Source organism: Macaca mulatta, chromosome 6 (genome assembly GCF_049350105.2).
Source record: "Macaca mulatta isolate MMU2019108-1 chromosome 6, T2T-MMU8v2.0, whole genome shotgun sequence".
Classification (NCBI taxonomy): Eukaryota; Metazoa; Chordata; class Mammalia; order Primates; family Cercopithecidae; genus Macaca; species Macaca mulatta.
In genome coordinates, this window is record NC_133411.1 from 106,018,863 (window position 1) to 106,042,269 (window position 23,407).

The 23,407-nt window shown below is 45.8% G+C and overlaps 1 protein-coding gene across 1 annotated transcript; it reads left to right on the forward strand.

Moving 5' to 3' along the window:
- Window positions 1-4,318: 4,318 nt before the first annotated feature.
- Window positions 4,319-10,243, forward strand: LOC114669779 (uncharacterized). The gene is given in 6 exon segments (XM_078005072.1): window positions 4,319-4,522; window positions 4,524-4,547; window positions 8,409-8,535; window positions 8,731-8,788; window positions 9,209-9,504; window positions 9,507-10,243. Coding segments are annotated over 6 exon segments (1,302 nt in total). The 5' UTR covers window positions 4,319-4,375; the 3' UTR covers window positions 10,157-10,243.
- Window positions 10,244-23,407: the final 13,164 nt, after the last annotated feature.

Consider the following 23,407-nt stretch of genomic DNA (forward strand, 5'->3'; position numbering starts at 1 on the left):
ACAGGGGAGAGGTGATATTACTACCAATATTGCAAGGGATGTACACGCCTCCTGTGATATTGTTTCTGATATCCAGGAAAGGAGAAGATGGCCTTACTACCAATATTGAAGAGATGTACAGTCCCCATGGGATATTGTTCTAAAGACACAGATTGAAAGAGGATGGGATTCCATCCAATATAACAAAGGGTGTACACCTGGCCTGTGATATGAATCGTAAAACCTAGAAGAAGAGAGAATGACATTGCTTCCATAAATACACAGGGTGTACACCCACCCTGTGATATTGCTCCTGTCATCTAAAGGAAGAGATGATGATACTACTCCCACTACCAAAGAAGGTACACACCCCCTTGTGATATTGTTTCTCCTAACTTGTGGGGGAGAGCATGATATTACTTCCAATATGACAGTGGCTTGACACTCAGTCTGTGATATTGCTCCTAATTTCCAGTAGGTAAAGTATGATGTTCCTGCCAAGAGAGTAGTGGGTGTGCAGCCGCCCTGTGATATGTCTCCGAATATTCAGGGAAACACAGGACATTACCCCAAATCTCCCAAAAAGTGTACATCCATTGTGTGATACGGTTCCTAATATCCGGAGGTGTAGAGGCTGGTATTCGTTCTCCTATCGCAGGCTGTGTACACACCACCTGTGAAATTGTTCCTAATATCCTGAACAAAAGAGACTGCTAATAATGGACATACATTGCGGGGGGTGGGTAATTATTACGATCCGCATCCTAATGGGAAGTAATAGTAAGCCCCTCTCTCCCCCTCGCTGTTAGGATCCATATCGCAGGGGAGTGAGGCACCCGCGGTGATATGGGGAGTAATAGCATCCCCCTCTCTCCCCCTGGCCTTATATAAGGAGGCTGGCCTTATATAAGTGCCCCCCAATGCCATCGTAGGCTTTAATGTATTCACTTAAAGTTTTTTCCTTATTTAGATCTGCCTTTCCCTTAATAGGTCTAATTGCTGCCTGACATTCTGTATTAACACTTTCATGAGCAAGCAGCTGAAGGATCACTTTCTTGGCATGAGAATCGGAAATAGCCTTTTGAGCCGCATCCTGCAAACGGGCGATAGAATCTGGAGAAGGCTCCCTCGGACGCTGTAGAACTGTGTTAAAAGAAGGATAAGCAGTAGCAGGGTCGTGAATTTTTTCCCAGGCTCTTAGGCATATAGTTCTGAGCTGAGCAACAGCCACATCACCCATTACCATCTGTTGATTTAGAGTACCCCATGCGTCTCCGATTCCAAGCAATTGATCAGATGAGATATTAACGGGACGTTGGGCTTGAGCATTTCTGCGTGCCTGATTTGTTGCTTCATCCCTCCACCAGGTTTTAAATTGGAGAAATTCAGAGGGGGACAGGGTGGATCGGGCTAATGCCTCCCAATCCATAGGTATTCAATGTCTGTTATAAGCCACACATTGTAACAAGGAACGAACATAAGGAGAATTTGGCCCATCTTGTCCAATTGCTTGCTTTAAGTCTTTCAATATTTTAAAAGGAAATGGCTCCCAGCCTGCTTGAGCAAGTTCTCTGGGTTCCTCAGCTGGCGAAATAATTACCAGAAACTGCCAAGCATTCAAAACCCCCATTTCTTGTGCCTGGCGAATGGATGCCTGGATTGTCCCTGTGCCATAATTTGTATTTGGACCGGCTGGCAGTATTCCTCTCCATAATTAATAGGTGGGCAAGCCTGGATCATTCCCTCATCGTAATTGGTTGTTGGATAAGCCTGAAGCTTTCCTTAGACCTAGTTACTGGCCAGGCCTGCAACAATGGGAGCTGCAAGGCGCGCCTCAGGCTCCCCTTCCAAAAATTCCTAAGGCTGGCCTGGAGGTGGCTATTCCAGACCTTCCCCTAAAGGCACAATAGGCGGCACTGTTTCTTTTATAAATTTTTGGAGATTAGCGTACATACCTTCCCGTTTCTCGCCCTTTTTAAAAATTAGACTGTCATGGTTCACTTTGCTGATAATTAGACTCCTGATTATTCAACTTTCCTATGTCATCCTGAAACTCCTCCTTCTCCTCCTCAGTGTGGAAGGGCTCCAGTGCTGTTTTAATTGCTGACCACACAGACCAAGCAGAGACGGGAATATGGTGGCCCTCTTGTTGTGCTTGTTTTAAGTCTGATCCGACCTTGTCCCAATCTTTTCCATTCATGGTTCCATATTCCGGGAACCAAGGAGAATATTTGTCTACCAGATGGAACAAAGATGTGAGATTTTGGGTACTCACAATTACCCCTCCACGGGGCAGTAACTGCAGTACAAGGCTTAAGTAATTAGCGAACTTACTCTCAGCCTGACCCATATTTTCCTGAGGTTTCCCTGGAATTCTCCGAGCGCCCTACTTACCCTAGAGCTTGAAGTGAAAACCTACTCGGGAGTCCTTTGTCGATCGTCCTCCGCTTTCCATGCTCTGGTGTTCCTTCACTGGATTATTTGTAGAGATTACGGGGAGCCCTGCCTTGGGCACCAGAGACCAGCCTGGGCAACCGAGGGAGACCCCCGTTTCTACCAGAAAAAAAAAAGAAAAAAAAAATTAGCCAGGTGTGGTGTCGCGTGCCTGTAATCCCAGCTACTCCATGAGAAATCAGACAAAACCTGGCACCAGTGACTGATTTTCTTCTAAAATGCTTTCTCCAAAATATTTTTAAAACAAAAGCGGGAAATTGGAAAGGAAAATATTTTGGGCCCCCCAAATCACTAAGATAAAGGGAAAAGTCAATCTGGGAACTGCTTAGGGCAAACCTGCCTCCCATTCTATTCAAATTCATCCCCTGCTCACTGAGAAGAATGCATAACTTATTGCCTCCTTTGGAAAGGCTCATCAGAAACTCAGAAGAATGCAACCCTTCCTCTCTCACCTACCTGTGACCTGGAAGCCCCCTCTTGGCTTCCAGTTGACCCACTTTTGCTTCAGGTTGTACAGGATCAAACCAGTGTTTATCTTACATATGTTGATTGGTGTCTCCTGTCTCCCTAAAATGTATAAAACTGTCAGATACAGCCAGTTTCTCTTCCAAGGTTTGGCATGTCAACGTTCTTGTTTTTTGTTCTGGAACTCAAATTTCTTGTTCTCCATGCCTCCTTGCCCTTAGTTACTGTAAACAACCTTCCCGTCAGTTCTAATTAATAACTCACATCTGTTCCCTTGGTTACCTGCTCTGCACCCATTTCTCCCTTCGAAACCACACGTCCCACCGTTGTAACTCACATTCCCCTCCCCCTTCCTTATTTGGGAAAATATTCACAAATAGCCAACCGGGTCAGTTTTGATCTTGAGGTCTGGCCCAGCCCATGCCAGAGGTAGGGATTGCGTTAGGAATAAAAACCCCTGCTTTCCTTTGTTCCGTGTGCTCTTGAGATTGAGAAAACTTTCGCTTGAGTGCTGGTTTCACTTTGCCGCACGGAGCATTTATCGCCAACAAAACCAAGTTGTGCTCTGACCACCTTGGGCAACTGTCATCAGGACATCCTGATGCTGTGTCATGCACAAGCATCCCCAACCCTGGTAAAATAAACTTTCTAAATACTCTTATCTCCAAATGCTCAGGGAGACTGATTTGAATAATCATAAAACTCCCAGACTGCACTCCAGCCTGGGCGACAGAGCAAGACTCTGTTTCAGAAAAATAAAATAAAAATAAAATAAAATAAAATAAAATAAAATAAAATAAAATAAAATACTCCGGTCTCTCGCACAGCCGACTGCGTGAATTACTCTTTCTCTATTGCTATTCCCCCGTCTTGAGAAATCGGCTCTGTCTAGGTAGTGGGCAAGGTGAACCCACTGGACAGTTACAGAATTGTCATTATATTGCTTGCAATTTTATATATATATTATGCACAAATAGCTATAACCTTGTATACAAGGTTAAATGTGAATGTCCTCCTTGCAGGGTCAGATCCCAGCGCAGGAAGGACGCACCCGCTAGAAACCGCTAGGCCAAAAAGGTCATTCTGGCCTCATCCAGCCTCAGGTGAGATCCCAATCTCCTGTCACTCAGGGCCTGAGGGGGCGGGGCCTGAAGCCCCATACAATCAGGGGCGCTGGGGTGGGGACCCTTCAATCAGGCGCCCTGCCGGAAAGGAGAGGGCGGCTTCCGGGATCTGGCTGGCGGGCGCTTTGTCTCGCCTTCGCCACAGTAGGCTTTTTTGTTAGTCTCCGCTGCTATTTCTTGGCTCTGGGAGGCCCAGGTGGCTCTGCAGCAGCCTCTGCCACCCTGTGACCTGCGGGTATTGGCACATCCCTAGCTGACGCCAGGACACCCGGGAAGCCGAGGAATGGTGAGTGGACTGCGCCTGGCTTCCCTAAGTGGGGAAGAGGGCTGGTTGAAACCTGCTGGAACCAGCCATGGGTTGCGGAACCTGCGGACGCAGCCGCCGCGGCGCAGCCGGGCCTCAGTCCCCTTCTGTGCAGGGCCGGGCGGGGCGGGCAGCGGGACCCCTGCGTCCTGTCTGCACCTGTGGGCGCCACTTCCGCCGGCCGGAGCCCTCTTCGGGAACCCCGCGCCTCCCCCACCCAGGTAGTGCGGTGACCACGGGAGGGTGATCCGGGAGAGCCCAGACTCGGTGTGCATGGTTCCAGCGTGGGAGGAGCTGTGGTTCATGGAGCTTCCAGTCCCACCTTTCTCCCCCTAAAATTAACCTAAGGCTTTGTTAAAACGTTAACGGCATGTTTGAGCAAACAGCGATTCATAAACCAGGTACCGCAGTCATGGTTTGTGGTTTGGGGTCCACAGGAGGGGCGTCAATGAGAGGCTTTGATAAGGTTAATGAGGAAGCAAACCATACATATATACATATACATATATATGTGTGTGTGTGTGTATATATATATATATATGGTTTTTTTTTTTTTTTTTTTTGAGACCGAGTCTTGCTCTGTCGCCAGGCTGGAGTGCAATGGTGCAGTCTCAGCTCACTGCAACCTTTGACTCCCGGGTTCAAGCAATTCTCCTGCCTCAGCCTCCCAAGTGGCTGGGCTTATAGGCGCCCGCCACCACGTCCAGCTAATTTTTGTATTTTCAGGAGAGACAGGGTTTCGCCATGTTGGCTAGGGTGGTTTTGAACTCCTGACCTTAAGTGATCGCCCCCCTTGGCCTCCTAAAGCGCTGGGATTACAGGCGTGAGCCACCTTGGCCAAAATATTTTTCTGTTTCCAAACATTTTACGTGAGAGGAAAGCGGAGAATAAATCATCTGACACTCTACTGTAAAAAAAAAAAAAAATCTTTGTGCCTCTCTTTTCATCTTTCCTAAGTGTACATATTACCAACATGTCTTTAGGTTGAGGTCCCCCCGTGAAAACTTTACAGGGTGTTGTGTCCTCAGCCACCCTCCTGTCTTTTCCTTGTCCTGGCGTTTTAGAACTGTCTGGGGATGACCCAGGATACCCACAGTGGCCATGTCTATTGGAGGGTCTAGTGAGTATCAGCCCCGGGGTCATGTCATCTCCAAGGACAGCCTGAGGTAGTTGGTAGAGTCTCACAGGGGAGCAGCTGGATGCTCTTAGCCTTAGAGAAATCTCCTGGTATAGTTTCATCTAAAATGGTGACCCCTTAGGGTCATTAAAATTTTAGGACATTAAAATTAATGGACAATACAAGTTAGGTCATTAAAATTGTTTCTCCAGTCTGAGTTTTTATTCCTTGGAGACACATTGATGGTCTGCCAATGGGATGCTGATATTGAGAGGAAAAGGCAGAAATGATTTCTGCTCTCTAGATTGTCTCAGACTTATGAAGAGAGAAAGACTGTCCCAAAGGAAAACCCACCCCAGAGAGGATGTGCAAGAACCTGAATATTAAAATGCACTTCAGGCACATAGGAGGACAAAGAGCAGTGCCAGTGCCTCCTAGGTGGTCACTGAGTACTGTACTGAACAGGATGGGTGTCCCTAGGGATAGAATGGCCTGCCGTGACACTTAGAAAGGTCTGTGTTGGAGTCAGCACTGCCTCTCCCTGAGTTTGTTACCTTGAAACGGCTTGTCCGCTTATTTGAGTTTCAGTTTTTCATTGTAAGATACATTTTGTCAGTACAGCTTGAAAGATAAAAATACTATTTCCAAAGAGGCAAGGTAAACTGATGTATTTTATTTGCTAAAAATCCGTATTTATTTCTTCCCCAGAGTGAGTGTAGTAAGTTTTAAAGGTCTGTTCTTTTTAAGGGTAATTTCAAATGGAATTGTAGGACTTAGCTTTGTAAATGCTACTGGTGAAATAGAAGTGTGATAGATAAATTGATGAGTTACAAAGTTTCACCAAAATGTCAGTTCCCCTCTTGTAGCATGGTGAAGAATTTATGACAGTGGGCACATCTGTATCCTCTTATCTGGATATCTGAGGGTTTTTTTGTTGTTGTTTTTTGTGTTTTTGGAGACACTGTCTTGCTCTGTAGCCCGGCTGGAGTGCAATGGCGCCATCTCTGCTTACTGCAGCCTCCGCCTCCCGGGTTCAAGTGATTCTCCTGTGTCAGCCTCCCGAGTAACTGGGATTATAGGCACCCACTACGACACCCAGCTAATTTTTGTATTTTTACTAAACACGGGGTTTTAGGCCTGGCACGGTGGCTCATGCCTGTAATCCCAGCACTATGGGAGGCCAAGGTGGGCGGATCACAAGGTCAGGAGTTCCAGAGCAGCCTGACCAACATGGTGAAACCCTGTCTCTACTAAAAATACAAAAAATTTAGCTGAGCATGGTGGCAGGCACCTGTAATCCCAGCTGCTCGGGAGGCTGAGGCAATAGAATTGCTTGAACCCGGGAGGTGGAGGTTGCAGTGAGCCAAGATCTTGCCACTGCACTCCAGGCCAAGCGACAGTGCAAGACTCCATCTCAAAAAACAAACAAACAAAAAAACAAACAACAAAAAAGACCGGGTTTTGCCATGTTGGCCAGGCTGGTCTTAACCTCCTGACCTCAGGTGATCGTCCGCCTCAGCCTCCCAAGGTGCTGGGATTACAGGCGTGAGCCACCACGCCCGGCACACTCTATTTTCTTTTTATTCCCTAAATTTTAACATGTTTCAGTTTGTCTGTTCCTTTATCACTTTTTTCTTATGTAAAAAAAATTCTGCCTAATCTTTCGTAAAAAAAAATTCTTCCTGTGACTTTTGAAAGTGTTCTGGTTTTATCTTTCATATTTGAACATATAATAAGTTGATTATGGTTCATGGAATAGAGAAGAATGCAATGCATTTTCCCAAGTAGATGCCAGCCTGGTTTGCCTTATATTTTAAAGTGCATGTGATTTCTTTTTCTATTCTACAGTGCCTACTCTATCATTCATCAACTTTCCATATAAATGCTCGGTCTTTAAGACTTTTTTTGCCCTTGGTCTGCTTGCTTATCTCTTTGCTAATACTGTGCTGTCCTGAATATTTTCGTTTGAAAATCTTAGAAGTATGTTAGACAAGCCATCAGTCTTCTTAGATGACTGAAAATCATTAGACATTTGTCATTTTTACTACGTATGGAAAAGTAGTTTTTCTTGCCTAAAAAAACCTGATTTGGGAATTTATGTGATTTCATAGGAATAGCATCTGGAAGTGGTGACATTAATGTCATTTTAAAAAACGTGTCATATTTCCTCTTATTCCTTTCTGCGTTGACATTGTGCAATAGAAATTTTAAAAATTGTTATATTAGTATTGTTAAATATCAATTATTGGTTTTATTTACTACTCAATTACATTTAATAAGCCTACTGTCTCTTGGTGTAATCACATGGAATAGGCTCACCTCCCCAGTTAACAAGTAACAGCACTTGTAAAATATTGTCTACCAGGGAAACTCATCGAACACTTAGTGTTCAAACTGTGTTTTGGTGTCTGGTTCTCTAAGCACCACTGCAGTGACACAAAATAATAGACCTTCAGCAGAAAGTTTTGGCAAATATATTGCATAAGCCATTTAGATGCAGTGAGTCATTCTTATTACTTAGGTTGGTGGAATCCCTTTCAAAATGTAAGTTACTAATACAAACAAAGATTGAACTTTGTGAGCAGGCATTTTTAAGAATAAGTAGTCTTGGGAATGATAATATTAACTCACTTATGCACATCAGGTAGGACTTTATTATGACAGATACTAGAAATGTACAAAGTGAAGTTAAAAGGTAACTCCTAGCAGCACATCTTACTCCCTGGATTCTCTAATGAGATGGGCGTTTCTACTTTGCTGTTGCCTTTTTGAATAGTTCAATTGTAGCATTAGTACTGCTGTGTGGGAGGGAGTATGTGTGAACAGAGTAAGAGTTGTGACAATCAAGTCATAGAATAAATGCTTGGAAATTTTAGAATCATGTAAACAGCTTAGGAATTGAGTATAGATTCCCAGTGCTGTCAGTCCCACCCATCCTTCTATCCACACGTGTGGAATGTTCTAGGACTCCGTGGCTTTTGAGGATGTGGCTGTGAACTTTACCCACGAGAAATGGGTTTTGCCAAATTCTTCTCAGAAGATTCTCTACAGAGAAGTGATGCAGGAAACCTGCAGGAACCTGGCTTCTGTAGGTAAGAATGACAACATATTTCACTTAATTACAGAAGTATTTCCCTATCATCAGTGCCATTTATGATTTGGAATGTGGCAAGGGAATGATTTGGTGAAGAAATCAGGCATGGGCACTGTGTACAATGAACATTAAATCTAGCAATGTTTCTAAAGTTTGTAATAATTCATGATAATTTTGTGGGTCTGCATTTTAGGAAACAAATGGAAAGACCAGAATATTGAAAATCACTTTGAAAAACCTGGGAAAGATATAAGATAATTTGCACTGAGAAGAGGAAATAAAGTCCTCTAAAGGAATCTTAGCATGTCATGAACTTAAAAACAAGCAATCAAAACAAGTAAGAGTCACTTTAAATTTATTTCTTTTTAGAAAAACTTCATCCAAAATGTAACGTACTTCAGTGTAGCAGTCAGTGTGTGGAAAACAGTTTTCTTGAAAATAGTACTACAAAATTGTGTATATGAATGTTACTATTTTGGTCATAGTCATGCAGGTGGTATCTGTGTTTTCAGTAGTAACCCATTTACTTTCAAATAATTCAGTCATGGCAAAACGAAACAAAACAAAAAAAATGCATTTTCCCTGGTATTGGTAGCAGTGTAAGTCCAAGACCTATTAATAAGTAGAAAGTTATTAAACCAACCAATAATAATGTGCTTGTCATTTTTTTACAGAGATCATATGGTACAGAGACTGTGTGAAAGCAAAGAAGGTAGTCAGTATGGACAAGTTGTCAGCCAAATTCAAAATCTTGATCTGAATGAGAACATTTCTACTGGATTAAAACAATGTGAATGCAGTATTTGTGGAAAAGTCTTTGTACGTCATTCCCTCCTTAATAGGCACATCCTAGCTCACTCAGCATACAAACCATATGGAGAGAAGCAATATAAATGTGAACAATGTGGGAAATTCTTCATTTCTGTTCCAGGTGTTAGAAGACACATGATAATGCACAGTGGAAATCCAGTTATAAATGTACGATATGTGGGAAAGGTTTTTATTTTCTCAATTCAGTTGAAAGACATCAGAGAACTCACACAGGAGAAAAACCCTATAAATGTAAACAATGTGGTAAAGCGTTCACTGTTTCTGGTTCTTGTCTAATACATGAACGAACTCACACTGGAGAGAAACCCTACGAATGTAAGGAATGTGGGAAAACATTCAGATTTTCTTGTTCTTTTAAGATGCGTGAAAGGACTCACACTTGGGAAAGACCCTATAAATGTACCAAATGTGATAAAGCCTTCAGCTGTTCCACTTCCCTTCATTACCACGGAAGCATTCATACTGGAGAGAGACCCTATGAATGTAAACAATGTGGCAAAGCCTTTAGTCATTTGAGTTCCCATTGTAACCATAGAAGTACTCATACTGGAGAAAAACCCTATGCATGTAAACAATGTGACCAAGCCTTCAGTCGCCCCAGTTGCCTTCACCTCCATGAAAGAATTCATACTGGGGAAAAACCTTATGAATGTAAGAGATGCGGTAAAGCTTACACTGGTTCCAGTCACCTTACTCACTATGAAATAAGTCATGATATAGAGGCTGGGTGCAGTGACTCAGCCTATAATCCCAGCACTTTGGGAGGCCAAGGTGTGTGTATTGCTTGAGCCCAGGAATTCATAACCAGCCTGGATTAAAACAATGTGAAACAACCTGGGTAACATGGTGAAACCCTGTGTCTACAAAAAATAAAATAATGCGAGGCGCGGTGGCTCACGCCAGCTACTCAGGAGGCTAAGGCAGGAGAATGGCATGAACCTGGGAGGCAGAGCTTGCAGTGAGCACCACTGCACTCCAGCCTGGGTGACAGAGTGAGACTCCGTCTCAAAAAAAAAAAAAAAAAAAAAAAAAGCTGGGCATGGTGGCACATTTCAGTTGTCTTAGTTCTTTTTCAAGGACATAAAAAGCCACAGGGGGGTTGGGGGGAAGCCCTGTGCATGCCGATCACGAGGTCAGGAGATCGAGACCATCCTGGCCAACATGGTGAAACCTCGTCTCTACTAAAAATAAATTAGCTGGGTGTGGTAGCATATGCTTGTAATCCCAACTACTCAGGAGACTGAGGCAGGAGAATCACTTGAACCCAGGAGGCGGAGGTTGCAGTGAGCCGAGATTGTGCCACTGCACTCCAGTCTGGCGACAGAGTGAGACTCCATCTCAAAAAATAAATAAATAAATAAAGCCCCTTGAATGTAAGAAATATGGTAAAACATTTACTCTTTCCCATTCCCTCATAAACATGAAAGAGCTCACACTGCAGAGAAAACTTAAGAATGTAGGAAATGTGGTCAAGCCTTCAGATTTTCCTGTTTTTGAAGATTTGGGAGGACTCAGAGTGGAGAAAAGCCTTTTGAATTTAAATTTGTGGTAAGGCCTTCAGTTGTGTTAGTTCCATTTGAAGACATCAGCTCATTCCTGAGAAAAACCCTATGAGTGTCCAGAATGTGGGAATGTTTCATTTCTCTTGTAGCCACTCAAGGACATGAAAATGCACACTGTAGCTGGCTGGACCTTGTAAATACAAGAATGTACACAGGATTATAACTCTAATAGTTTAGAAACTGCAAGAATATTAATATTTTCAGTTTTAACATTTACTTGAAAAGTCATGTGAAAACTCCCACTGGAAAGAAGTTCTATAAGTGAAACTTTTCTAATTTGGAAGGCCTGATGCAAATTAATTAACGTGCAGTGCTTGAAAAAAAATGTATGAAATGTTACACAAGTTACAAGTATATTGTTTGTATCAGTGGCTCATTCTTAAAGAGTCTTGAGTATGCGTTTCACCTTGTTTTGCAGGGAAACCTTGAGGTGAGAGTTCTGTAAATGCTCTTTAAGCAGTAATACTTGAATTTCGTAGATAATGGTATTTTCTTAAGTTTGTTGGTAGAATTTTTCTCTATTCATTTGATAATGTGCTGGATTCATGGTTGAATTTTGATGTTTTTCTAATATGTAGGTAAGTTTAATTTTTTAATTTCATTTTTTTTTTTTTTTTTTTTTGAGATGGAGTCTCACTCTTGCCCGGGCTGGAGTGCAGTGGTGCAATCTCGGCTCACTGCAACCTCCGCCTCCAGGGTTTAAGCGATTCTCCTGCCTCAGCCTCCCGAGTAGCTGGGACTACAGGTGCCCGCCACTACGTCCAGCTAATTCTTTGTATTTTTAGTAGAGACGGTTTCGCCACGTGGGCTAGGCTGATCTTGAACTCCTGACCTCATGATTTGCCCGCCTCAGCCTCCCAAAGTGCTGGGATTACAGGCATGAGCCACTGTGCCTGGCCAGGTAAGTTTCATTTGTGTGTATTGTCCTGTGATTAATGGACCAGTGAATAATGATTGTGAATTGTTAGGATTGTCTTACTAGCCTCATATGGCAAATTTTTATTATCCCTTGTCCATTATACACATTCCACCTTTTTTTTATTAAAGGAAAAACTACTCTTGATGTAAAGATGTTTATTCTTTGCTAATAATGAGTTAGTATTAATTCCTAAGTACATAAAGTTTACCATAGAGTATCATCTCATGAGTTCTTTGCCTTTGTTGCCCTTCATTCTTTATTATTTCTGTCTGTTACTTGGATCGTTCGCTTTGAATGAAGGAGAGAAAACTGTGATAGGACAATATGTTGTAACCAATCTGAGGGAGGAAGCATTTAGTCTGTCAGTCACATATGATAGCATTGGGCTTTTCATCGATGCCTTTGGTGTTGTAGTAGATAGTATTACACCATTATGGTATTATAGTTTATATATTGTGTTTTACAGTATTGCAGTCCTTACCAGTCAGTGTCACATGATTCAGTTCCCTACCAGCCAACAGGCAAACCAATCACATACTCCTGTAGGAACAAAGGAACATCCTCGACTGGGCACAGTGGCTCACGCCTGTAATCCCAGCACTTAGGGAGGCTGAAGCGGGCGGATCATGAGGTCAGGAGATCGAGACCATCCTGGCTAACACGGTGAAACCCCATCCATCTCTACTAAACATACAAAAAAATTAGCTGGGCGTGGTGGTGGTGGCCTGTAGTCCCAGCTTCTAGGGAGGCTGAGGCAGGACAATGGCATGAACCTGGGAGACGGAGTTTCCAGTGAGCCGAGATCACACCACTGCACTCCAGCAAGGGTGACAGAGCGAGATTCTGTCTCCAGAAAAAAAAAAAAAAAAAAGCATCCTCACTTTTTTAATGCTATAGCACTCTGCTCCCAAGTTAATCCCTGTTTGGGCCTGTGGGAGCTTACACCATCCTCTTATATGTAATTAATAACTGATGTCTGGCTTGTCTGTTTAGTAATAGATGTTATGCGGTTATGTATTTAACGGTGCCAGTAAAAGTAGGGTACTAATTCCTTCCTCTCTAGTGGGGTGCATGAGACGCTATTGAAACAATTGGCAACACAAATGGAATGGACCAGCCCTCATGCAGGACACCTGCTCAACTTGACCTACCTGCTGTCGGCTGACGGTTCCGTAACACATCAGCAGTCACCTGGGTCAGAACCGTGAGCTGACGATGGGCCTTCCGTTTGGTCTGCACAGTGTTTTGTGGTCTTCAGGTGTTGTCATCTTCTCCCATACTAAAATGCTGTCATCTCCTAGACATGAATGTTTAATTGCACCTCAGCATGACATTTGGCCTGTGCTTAGCAGGCAGTTTTGAGGCCCTGGCTTATTAATGCACAAAAACACAGCGCATAAGTCAACACTTAAGTCCTAATTAGCAAGAATCAGCCTGTATCTGTGTAGTCCCTGCATCTACTCTGGTCACCATCTCTGTATGCTCAGGGCAGCCACGTGAACATTATTAATTATTGTACACTCCAAGACAATAGTTATTATGTAGGCAGAAGTAGTGGCCTTGTTTGTTTCTTGTGCTGCTGCTCCCCTTGCTGCTGTCCCATACACCCTCCTGATGAGGTGTACATCTGTGGTGCCTCATGGTTCAGGCACTGATGAGTAAAGAAAATGGGAAGAAAGAGTTTGATATTAGCCCCTACTGAAGCATATGAAGAAGCGTCTCAGCTGCTTTCATTGAAAAATTCCTAGCCAGTGTGTGGGCTTTCCTTATCACTGCTGCTTATCAGCATGTCAAAAGTCGAATCTTCGGACTGCAAGTCTTGCCGGCCTTAGACATAATGCCTTTACTGCATGTGGAGCTAACCCCAGGAAGATGGAGTGGCACTCTCTGGAGGATTAGGTGGTCTCCTCCAATGTGGGTTGATGGGCTCCTGAACTCTTTCCTTTAGCCATGCAGAGAGTCTACACTGCCAGTGATCATGTGCCGCAACTCTAGATGTAGAAACTCAAAATATTCTGAGACACTTTCCATTGAAAGGATAGAGAAAAGCAGTCAGGTGCCACGCTCCGGTCAAGAGAACTAGTAGATGGCTCACAAGAACACTCTGTCGCTACTGTCTGTGCCTCTGTCACAACAAATATCCTGATCCTTCAATTTTAAGGGTGCAGGGCCATTTTCCTCCCTTTCTTACTGATAGTTCTCAAGATAACGGTATGATATGCTGGGAAGGCAATATCCTGATAATCAGGTGACATTGGTCAGAACAGCCCAGGCTCTGTTATAGTCCCTGCTCGAAACAGAATGGCCTTTAACGCTTGTGTCCAGCAAACCACATCCTGGGAGAAAACCCAAGGTGGGCTGCTTTCTGGGGTCCCTCAGTTGTAGTGCAAGTGAAGTATTTACAGTCAAAACTCCATCCATCTGCTCTGGGCAGCCTTCCTAATCTTGTGGTAGCGGTTCATATTGAATCCTAGACTTCTGTTGTCTTTTGTTTGCTATTTGTAAGTAATACATTCACTTCATGGAATTTATGTATGAATGTGTTTGGTCTCATTGTACTCAGAAAAGTTGGTAGCCATTGCACAGTGAACCCACTTCATAATTGGTGAAAACACCTATGGCCCCCTTGTGCCACAGCAAGGAGGTTCATTCAGCCAAACATAAACTTCATGTTTGTAAAACCCTGTAGCACAATTGTTACCATGTGGGAGGCCTTTAACAATGGTGATGCTGATTTGAAGAACTCTGAAGGAAGAAATTTACACAAATGGGTTGGATACATGGGAGTCCCTCCTAACTTAAAGCAACCCTTACTCCCCTCCGCCTAAAAAGAGTGGAGAGGCCGGGCACGGTGGCTCAGGCCTGTAATCCGAGCACTTTGGGAGGCCGAGGTGGGCAGATCACAAGGTCAGGAGTTCAAGACCAGCCTGACCAACATGGGGAAGCCACATCTCTACTAAAAATACAAAAATTAGCCGGACGTGGTGGTGGGCACCTGTAATCCCAGCTACTTGGGAGGCTGAGGCAGGAGAATTGCTCGAACCTGGGAGGCGGAGGTTGCAGTGAGTCGAGACCATGCCACTTCACTCCAGCCTGGGTGACAGGGCAAGACTCTGTCTTGGGGGGGGGGAAGTGGATAAGAACTGAAACAGGTTTAAAATTTCACCTAATTGGAAATGCAAAGTTTACAAAAATAATATTTAAAATAAAAGGTTAAATGAGTGCTCATTGAATTTTATGCCTCCACAAAATGGGTTGTGAATTAACTTCCACATTTGTTGAAAGCCACCGAAGTTGGGAAGCCTCCATGTCTGAAATTCACATGTGGCTCCAATAAGAATTATACCTGGGGATACCCCAAAGTTTAAATATGGTGTCCCTTATGATATTATGAGGAATTACCGTACATAAAACAGGTTGTGTTCCTTTAACTCTGAGAATCATATTATCTTGCCTAAATTCTCCATAACGCATCACTCTGCAGTATCCTATAGTGGACATAGGTTCCCTGACCAACGAGCACTAAAATTAAGTGTGTGTGACTTATCCTTGTTCTTATCAAAATGGAAATCCCCGAATCCCACCAGTTAGAATAACATGACAATATGTCAGATTTTTGGAATATATAAGTTTTCTGTAAGGTTATTAGGTATTGATTCCATTTTATTAATAGATATGAATATATTTAGATTACCTGTTTCTCCTGTGTTTTAGTATTAATAGATTGTGTCTTTTAATTCATCCAGTTGGTCTAAGTTAACAAGTTTGTGGGTTATGGAGATTGTAATATTTATTATTTTATCATCCATGGGCTCTCTAATATAAAGGCCTCTTTTAATTCTTATATGATTAGGTTGGTGCAAAAGTAATTGTGGTTTTGGACCATGAATTTTAAATTTTTATAACTAGGCTGCAACACATCTTTGTTAATCAAAATAGAACCCATTACAATGGGCTCGGCGCAGTTGCTCACGCCTGTAATCCCAGCACTTTGGGAGGTTGACGTGGGCGGATCAGGAGGTCAGGAGTTTGAGACTAGCCTGACCAACATGGTGAAATCCTGTCTCTACTAAAAATACAAAAATTAACTGGGCATGGTGGCATGTGCCTGTAATCCCAGCTACTCAAGAGGCTGAGGCAGGAGAATCTCTTGAACCCAGGAGGCAGGGGTTGCAGTGAGCCGAGATTGCACCTTTGCACTCTGGCCTGGGCTACAGAGTGAGACTCTGTCTTAAAAAAAAGACGGGTGGATCACGAGGTCAGGAGATCGAGACCATCCTGGCTAATATGGTGAAACCCCGTCTCTACTAAAAATACAAAAAAAAAAAAAACTAGCCGGGCGACGTGGCGGGCGCCTGTAGTCCCAGCTACTCGGGAGGCTGAGGCAGGAGAATGGCGTAAACCCGGGAGGCGGAGCTTGCAGTGAGCTGAGATCCGGCCACTGCACTCCAGCCTGGGCGACAAAGCGAGACTCCGTCTCAAAAAAAAAAAAAAAAAAAAAAAAAAAAAAAAGGAAACCATTACAATGAACACATTTTTGCCAATGAGAAATAAACTTGTTTATTCCATGCTTTCAGGGTTCAATGAACTCTTAGAAAGCATTTTCTGCATCCTGCTGGTTGTATAAGTGTTTTCCCTGCAAACAGTTGTCAAGATGCTTAAAGAAGTGGTAGTTGGTTGGCGAGAGGTCAGATGAATATGGCAGATAAGGCAAAACTTCATAGCCCAGTTTATTCAACTTTTGAATCCCTGGTTGTATGACATGTGGTCAGGTGTTGTGGAGAACTGGGCCCTTCCTGTTGACCAGTGCCGGCTCCAGGTGCTGCAGTTTTCCATGCATCTCATCAATTAGCTTGGCATACTTCTCAGATATAATGATTTCACCAGGATACAGAAACTGTAGTGGATCAGAAGACCGGCAGCTGACCACCAAATAGTGACCATGACTTTTTTTGGTGCAAGTTTGACTTTGGGAAGTGGTTTGGAGCTTCTTCTCAGTCCAACCACTGAGCTGGCTGTTGTATGAAATCCACTTTTCGTGGATGTCACAATCTGATCAAGAAATGGTTCATTGTCGTTTCATAGAATAAGAGAAGATGACACTTCAAAAGGATGATTTTTAAAATATTTGGTCAACTCATGAGGCACCCACTTATCAAGCTTTTTCAACTTTCCAATTGGCTTCAAATGCCGGATGACCATAGAATGGTCGACATTCAGTTCTTCGCCAACTTCTCGTGTAGCTGTAAGAGGATCGAATTCAGTGGGTGCTCTCAATTGGTCGTTATCAACTTCCGGTGGTTGCCCACTATGCTCCTCATCTTCAAGGCTCTCGCCTTCTTTGCAAAACTTCTTGAACCACTGCGCTGTGCATTAATTAGCAGTTCCTGGGCCAAATGCATTGATGTTGTGAGTTGTCTCCCCTGCTTTAGGACCCATTTTGAACTCGGATAAGAAAGTCGCTTGAATTTGCTTTTTGTCTGACATCATTTCCATAGTCTAAAATAAATAAGTAACAAGTCATTAGCAAAAAAAAAAAAAAAAAAAAAAGGCAAGAAGTGCCCATTACAGTGATGAATAACATAACCACATTTATTTAAAAGGGTATTCCAGTATCAAACAGCAAATTCCAAGAACGCAAAAACTGCCATTACTTTTGTACTCACCTTACAGTAATTTGTGTGATTTCTTTTTTTCTTTGTTAGCCTGGCTTGATAGCTACCAATTTTGTTGATCTTTATGAAGAAACAGCTATTGTTCTATTGAGTTCTTTTGTTGATTTTCTGTTTTCAGTGCCATTGACTTGTCATCTTGTTTTTATTTCTTTTGAGTAAATTTGGCTTATATTGTTCTTCTCTCTTTCCTTCCTTCCTTCCTTCCTTCCTTCCTTCCTTCCTTCCTTCCTTCCTTCCTTCCTTCTCTTCCTTCTCTTCCTTCTCTTCCTTCCTTCCTTCTTCTTTCTTTCGATGGAGTCTCGCTCTGTCACCCAGGTGAACTCGCTCTGTTGCACGAGGTCAGGAGATCGAGACCATCCTGGCTAACACGGTGAAACCCCATCTCTACTAAAAATACAAACAATTAGCCGGGCATGGTGGCAGGCGCCTGTAGTCCCAGCTACTCGGGAGGCTGAGGCAGGAGAATAGCTTTAACCCAGGAGGTGGAAATTACAGTGAGTCGAGATCGTGCCACTGCACTCCAGCATGGGTGACAGAGCAAGCTTTTGTCTCAAGAAAAAAAAAAAAAAAAAAAAAACATATTAGCTGGGCATGGTGGTGCATGCCTGTAATCTCAGCTATTCAGGAGGCTGAGGCAGGAGAATTGCTTGAACCGGGACCCAGGAGGTGGAGGTTGCAGTGAGCCGAAATCATGCCACTGCACTCCAGCGTGGGCTACAAAGCGAGACTCTGTCTCAAAAAAAAAAAAAAAAAAAAAAAAAAAAGAAAGAAAAAAAGAAAAGAAAAGAAGAAAAAAATATATATAATTTGAAGTATTATCCAATGAGAGCAGGTGTTCTGGAAGACCTCATTTAAATACAGAATCTGAATGGGGGTCCATGTCACACCTGCCATTTTTTCATCTTCGCAGCTGGGCTTTTCTCCTCTTCTCTGCTGGACTGTGCTGTTTCCCACAAAGTGTTAAGAGAGTCTGCCCTGAATCCTACAACAAGGAGATGAGAAGCACAGAGTGACACCAGCAGGAGAACATAAAGATGCGGTGACAGTTGTCATCCTGCAGAGTCCATAGCAGTGCACTCCTACGGCTGGTGCCCTAGCTAAGCCTGGGGGCCAGCATGCCCGATGATAGTCTGGGAGTGCTGCAGTCAGGGTTCCCACAATGGGCACCCAGCTTGTGCCCTTGCACTCTGCATGACCGTGGCCATTGTCACCTCAGAGCCCCTGGGTACAGAGCAATGAATGAATCCTACCAGAGCTGCATGTGAGGAAAGACCACGTGAGTCCCAGGAAAGAGCTGAGGCCCTGCAGGGGGAGGTGGCCAGGACCGAGACCTGATACCTGTGTGTTGAATCGTCTGTGGGTGTGAGTGGCACTGTGGGGTCAGTGCCCAGGTTCTGCTGCTCCCCCTCCTCAAAGATCAGGGCCCGAGCAGGGGCTGGTGTGTGTGTGGCACCTGGAACTGCAGGGCCACCACCCATGTGTGAGGCCGTCATGGGGACCTGAACACGGTGTCGTGTGCAGACCCCACCCATCCATTGGCCCCAATTCCTGGCCAGCTTCTGCCAAGGTGAGAGGGTGGAATTTGGATTGGGTGTAAGCTGAAGCCTGTCCCCCAGTGGCTGACATACAGTGGTGACACTCTCTGTGTGGGGGAAAGAGAGAGATCAGACTGTTATTGTGTCTATATAGAAAGATGAAGACATAAGAAAGTCCATTTTGATCTGTATTAAGAAAAATTCTTCTGCCTTGAGATGCTGTTAATCTGTAACCCTAGCTCCAACCCTGTGCTCGCAGAAGCATGTGCTGTATGGACTAAAGGTTTAATGGATTTAGGGCTGTGCAGGATGTGCCTTAGTAAAAATGTGTTTGCAGGCAGTATGCTTGGTAAAAGTCATCGCCATTCTCCAGTCTCGAGTACCCAAGGGCAGCGTGCACTGCGGAAAACCTCAGGGACCTCTGCCCAAGAAAGCCTGGGTATTGTCCAAAGTTTCTCCCCACTGAGGCAGCCTGAGATATGGCCTCGTGGGAAGGGAAAGACCTGACCATCCCCCACCTGACACCCGTAAAAAGTCTGTGCTGAGGAGGATTAGTGAAAGAGGAAGGCCTTTTTGCAGTTAATATAAGAGGAAGGCATCTGTCTCCTGCTCATCCCTGGGAATGGAATGTCTCGGTGTAAAACCTGACCATACATTCTATTTACTGAGATAGGAGAAAACCGCCTTATGGCTGGAGGTGAGACAAGCTGGCGGCAATACGGCTCTTTACTGCACGGAGATGTTTGTGTAAAGTCAAACATAAATCTGGCCGACGTGCACATAGAGGCACAGCACCTTTCCTGAAATTTATTTATGACACAGAGTCCTTTGCTCACAGGTTTTCCTGCTGACCCTCTCTCCACCACTACCCTGTAGTCCTGCCACATCTCCCTTGCTGAGATAGTAGAGATAGTGATCAATAAATACTGAGGGAACTCCAGAGACCAGTGCCAGTGCAGTCCTCCGTATGCTAAGTGCAGGTCCCCTGGGCCCACTTTTCTTCCTCTATTCTTTGTCTCTGTGTCTTACTTATTTTCTCAGTCTCTCATCTCCACCTTTCGAGAAATACCCACAGGTGTGGAGGGGCAGGCCCCCTTCACTCTGATGCCACCCTTGCCCTCACCTAGCTCTCTCATACCTGGGATTCTAAGGGGTCTGCCCCAGGGTTACATGTCCACTGCCAATCAGAGGTGAGCACGTCGATGCCTCCTGGATGTGGGGCTACTGGTGGTCAAGGCCTGGCAGTATGTGGAGGGTCTTCTCAGAGGGGTCATGGGGCCAGAGAATGGGATGGGGCGCTAATTCCTCCCTGCACAGGAACTGCAGCCCCCAGCCAAGCCCGCCCAAGTATTCCAGGTGCTGTCCACCCTGCATGCACACTGCTAGGCTCCAGGTGGCCTGGCAGAGAGGGATGGCCTGGTGGGTAGCTGAGAAGCCAGAATGAAGGGGGCGTGCACTGCCATCCGCAGTCTGGCAGCCACGAGCAGGGAGGCTGTTGCCTGGTGAGCGAGGGGGATTAGGGAAGGGCAGGCAGCCCAGTCGACCTGATTTACCAGTGAGTGAGCTATGGGAGGAGCTGCTCCTGGCTGAGGGCTGGGGTTGGGGCAGTCTATTTGGGCTCCAGGCTGCCAGCTGCCTGCCCAGGGTCTGAATGTCCTACTGTGACCTGTTTCCTCACCTGGCCCAGAGGAAAGATAGGGAAGGTTTGTTTTGAGGATTGGGCAGGGTAATCCCAGTCAGCCCTCATTAGCTTGCCTATCCTCCAGGTCTTTTTGATTTATTTTTTTCTCTTCTTTGTTATGAAACTCTGGAGAATTGTTCCCCAGCATGTTTTCAGCTGGGGAGGTGGAAAGGCTGGACCATGCCTTTGGCTTCAGGGCCCCTTCTGCGTGCCCCCTCCTCCTAGGGTTTTTAAAAGCATATACTTAGCAACATACCCTGTACCTGAGAGAGCTGCAGAGAACCTCCTACGTGTCCAAACCAGAACACTTTGTTCCCTGACCCCAGGCCCTCATCACACTCCAAAGCCCAAATACTTTTAGGTGGCCAGCTTTAGACAAGAGTCTGAACTCAATGCTTGTTTTCTGGGGTCTACACAGGCCCATATGATGGGGCTACCTCCATTCTACCCCTGTGCCTCCTCCAATCCATTAGGGACCTGAACTCCAGTGATCCCTAACTGGGAGCAAGGTTCCCCAGGCAGGGAATGCAGCCCTCCCCAGGATGCTGGCCTGGTCATGTCCCAGTGGACATCAGTCCTGGAGCAAGAGGTCCAAGGCACGGAGATTCACCCCCCATTTCACCAGGTGTGGTGATCTTCCTGGGTTCCTAGCCTTCAAGATGGGATTTTTACACTGTGCCACAGTGGGGGAAACTGAGGCACAGGGCCAGTGAGTGGGAAAGAAAGAAAACCTCTGTGACTAGGAAACGTGTCCCTTGCCCAGCACAGCTGCTGCAGGATAGCACCCTTTGGGATGTACCGCTGAGCTGTTCTTGGCACGTGGCATGGCACTGGGGTGGAGGTCAGCAGCTTGTGGAGTTGGGGGTGGGGGTGCTGGCAGGAGCAGGTAATTTTGGACCCACCATGGGGAGGAAGGGGACATTGCCCCTTTCCCCATACCTTGGGCACAGCAGGAATTTTCTTCTCTGATGTTTGTGGGCACCAATGCCTATGTGGGTGTGGGTACGTCCTCCCCTTTTGTTGATGAAGAACCTTCCTGCAGCCGTTGGGGTGGGTATGGGCACCACATGTGCCTGGCAGCAGGGTGGGGCCTGTGAAGGCTTGGCTGCTACATGTCCCACTGCCACCTCCCCAGGGGAAGCAGACCCTGTGCCCTAGTGCCCCTCATACCCAGTCCCTCACATTCTTCACTTGGCATCTCCCTGCCTGATTCTCCCAACTCAGCCCCTGCCAGGTTTCTCCAGGCCCTGTGGGCCCTGGGATGGGATCAAAGGAGGCAGCAACTGTGCTGCCTGCCTCTGCCTGAAGTCAGGGATCTCTGGCCACTACTGGCATCTGGTGGGCAGGGTAGGTGGGGAGGTCAGGAGTCAGCTTTTCCACTCCCTAGCCTGCACTGGCTAAGCCACCAGGTGTAACTGGCCTGGAGGCTGATCTGTGTCTTCCACAGTCCCTTGATGCATTATATCAAAGCCAATCCTTGTGTGAATGACATGACCTGTTGTTACCACCCAGATCAAACCAGAGCCAAAGGACTGTTGCACTTGGGCCCAGAACCTGGAGCTGAGGCTGCCATGACCACCCTGTTCTCTTCCTTCTGGGGTCCCCAGGAAGCTCCCAGGACTGAATGATCCCCACAAAACACAGTGGCCAGGATGGGAGGGCTGGAGGTCAACTCCCCCCCGCCCCTGCCACCACAACCAAGAGGCTCCCATGGAGGCTGGCCCTGAGCTGTGTGTCCCTGTGGGATGCAGGCTCCCATGGATACTTCAGGGGATGAGCATGGGTCCTCCTGGCTGACAGGAGCCTGGTGGGCACTGGGTGTATGGGGCCTGTGTAGGTGGGTTGGACAGCACTGGGTCTAGCCAGGGAGCCAGGGACTGGTGTGGCCAAAGTGGGCAGCAATATCTTGCCAGAACCAAAACTACAGTGCAACCAGCCCAGCTGGTAGGGAGAAGGAGGCCTGCCTAGCAGGACCATCCACCCCTGTCCTGGCCCCAAGCCTAGACTGCCTGCCTGTACTGGACACTGCCTGGTCCAGGAGGCCTGGGCATGATGGTCAGGTGGTGTGTCCCTGGGTTCCAGGCCTTGGCGGTCCCTTGGGAGCTGAGCATCCTCTGGGCAGGAGGAGGGCCAGCGGTCCACTGTTTGCATCTGCCCCTGGGGGTCTGTCCCCACCCCAGCTTCTCAGCCCTCATGGGGACGTGGCCAGAGCTCCTCACCTGCTCTGTGGCTCCAGCTCTGAACAGCTCACTGGGTGACTCTGACAGCTTCCTCCACAAAGCTTGGGTCCTCATCTGTGGCAATGGGGTGTCCCAGGCCCCTTGCAGGCAGGAACCCACCCCCAGCTCCTCTGGTGGGCCCTCCTGGGCTTTCTTACCTACTGGCTTGTGAGACCCGGTTGGCCAAACTTGGTGTCCTATTTTTATTTTGGCCTTTTTCTTAGTGTGTGTTTTCTGTAACTACTGCTGTGTAGAGCTTCTATATGAGGTTTAGGTAGAGAATCTTGACCACCCAGAGGTCCCTCCTCCCAGAGAGTCTCCACTTTGGCCCCCACGACTGGTCCTGCCTGTGCTCTGCTTGGTGTGAATGTTGAGTGTGATCGATCCACACGGCTGCTTGACCCTGCATCTCCTTCCTTCTTGTTGCTGAGGCCAGTTCTGTTCTCTC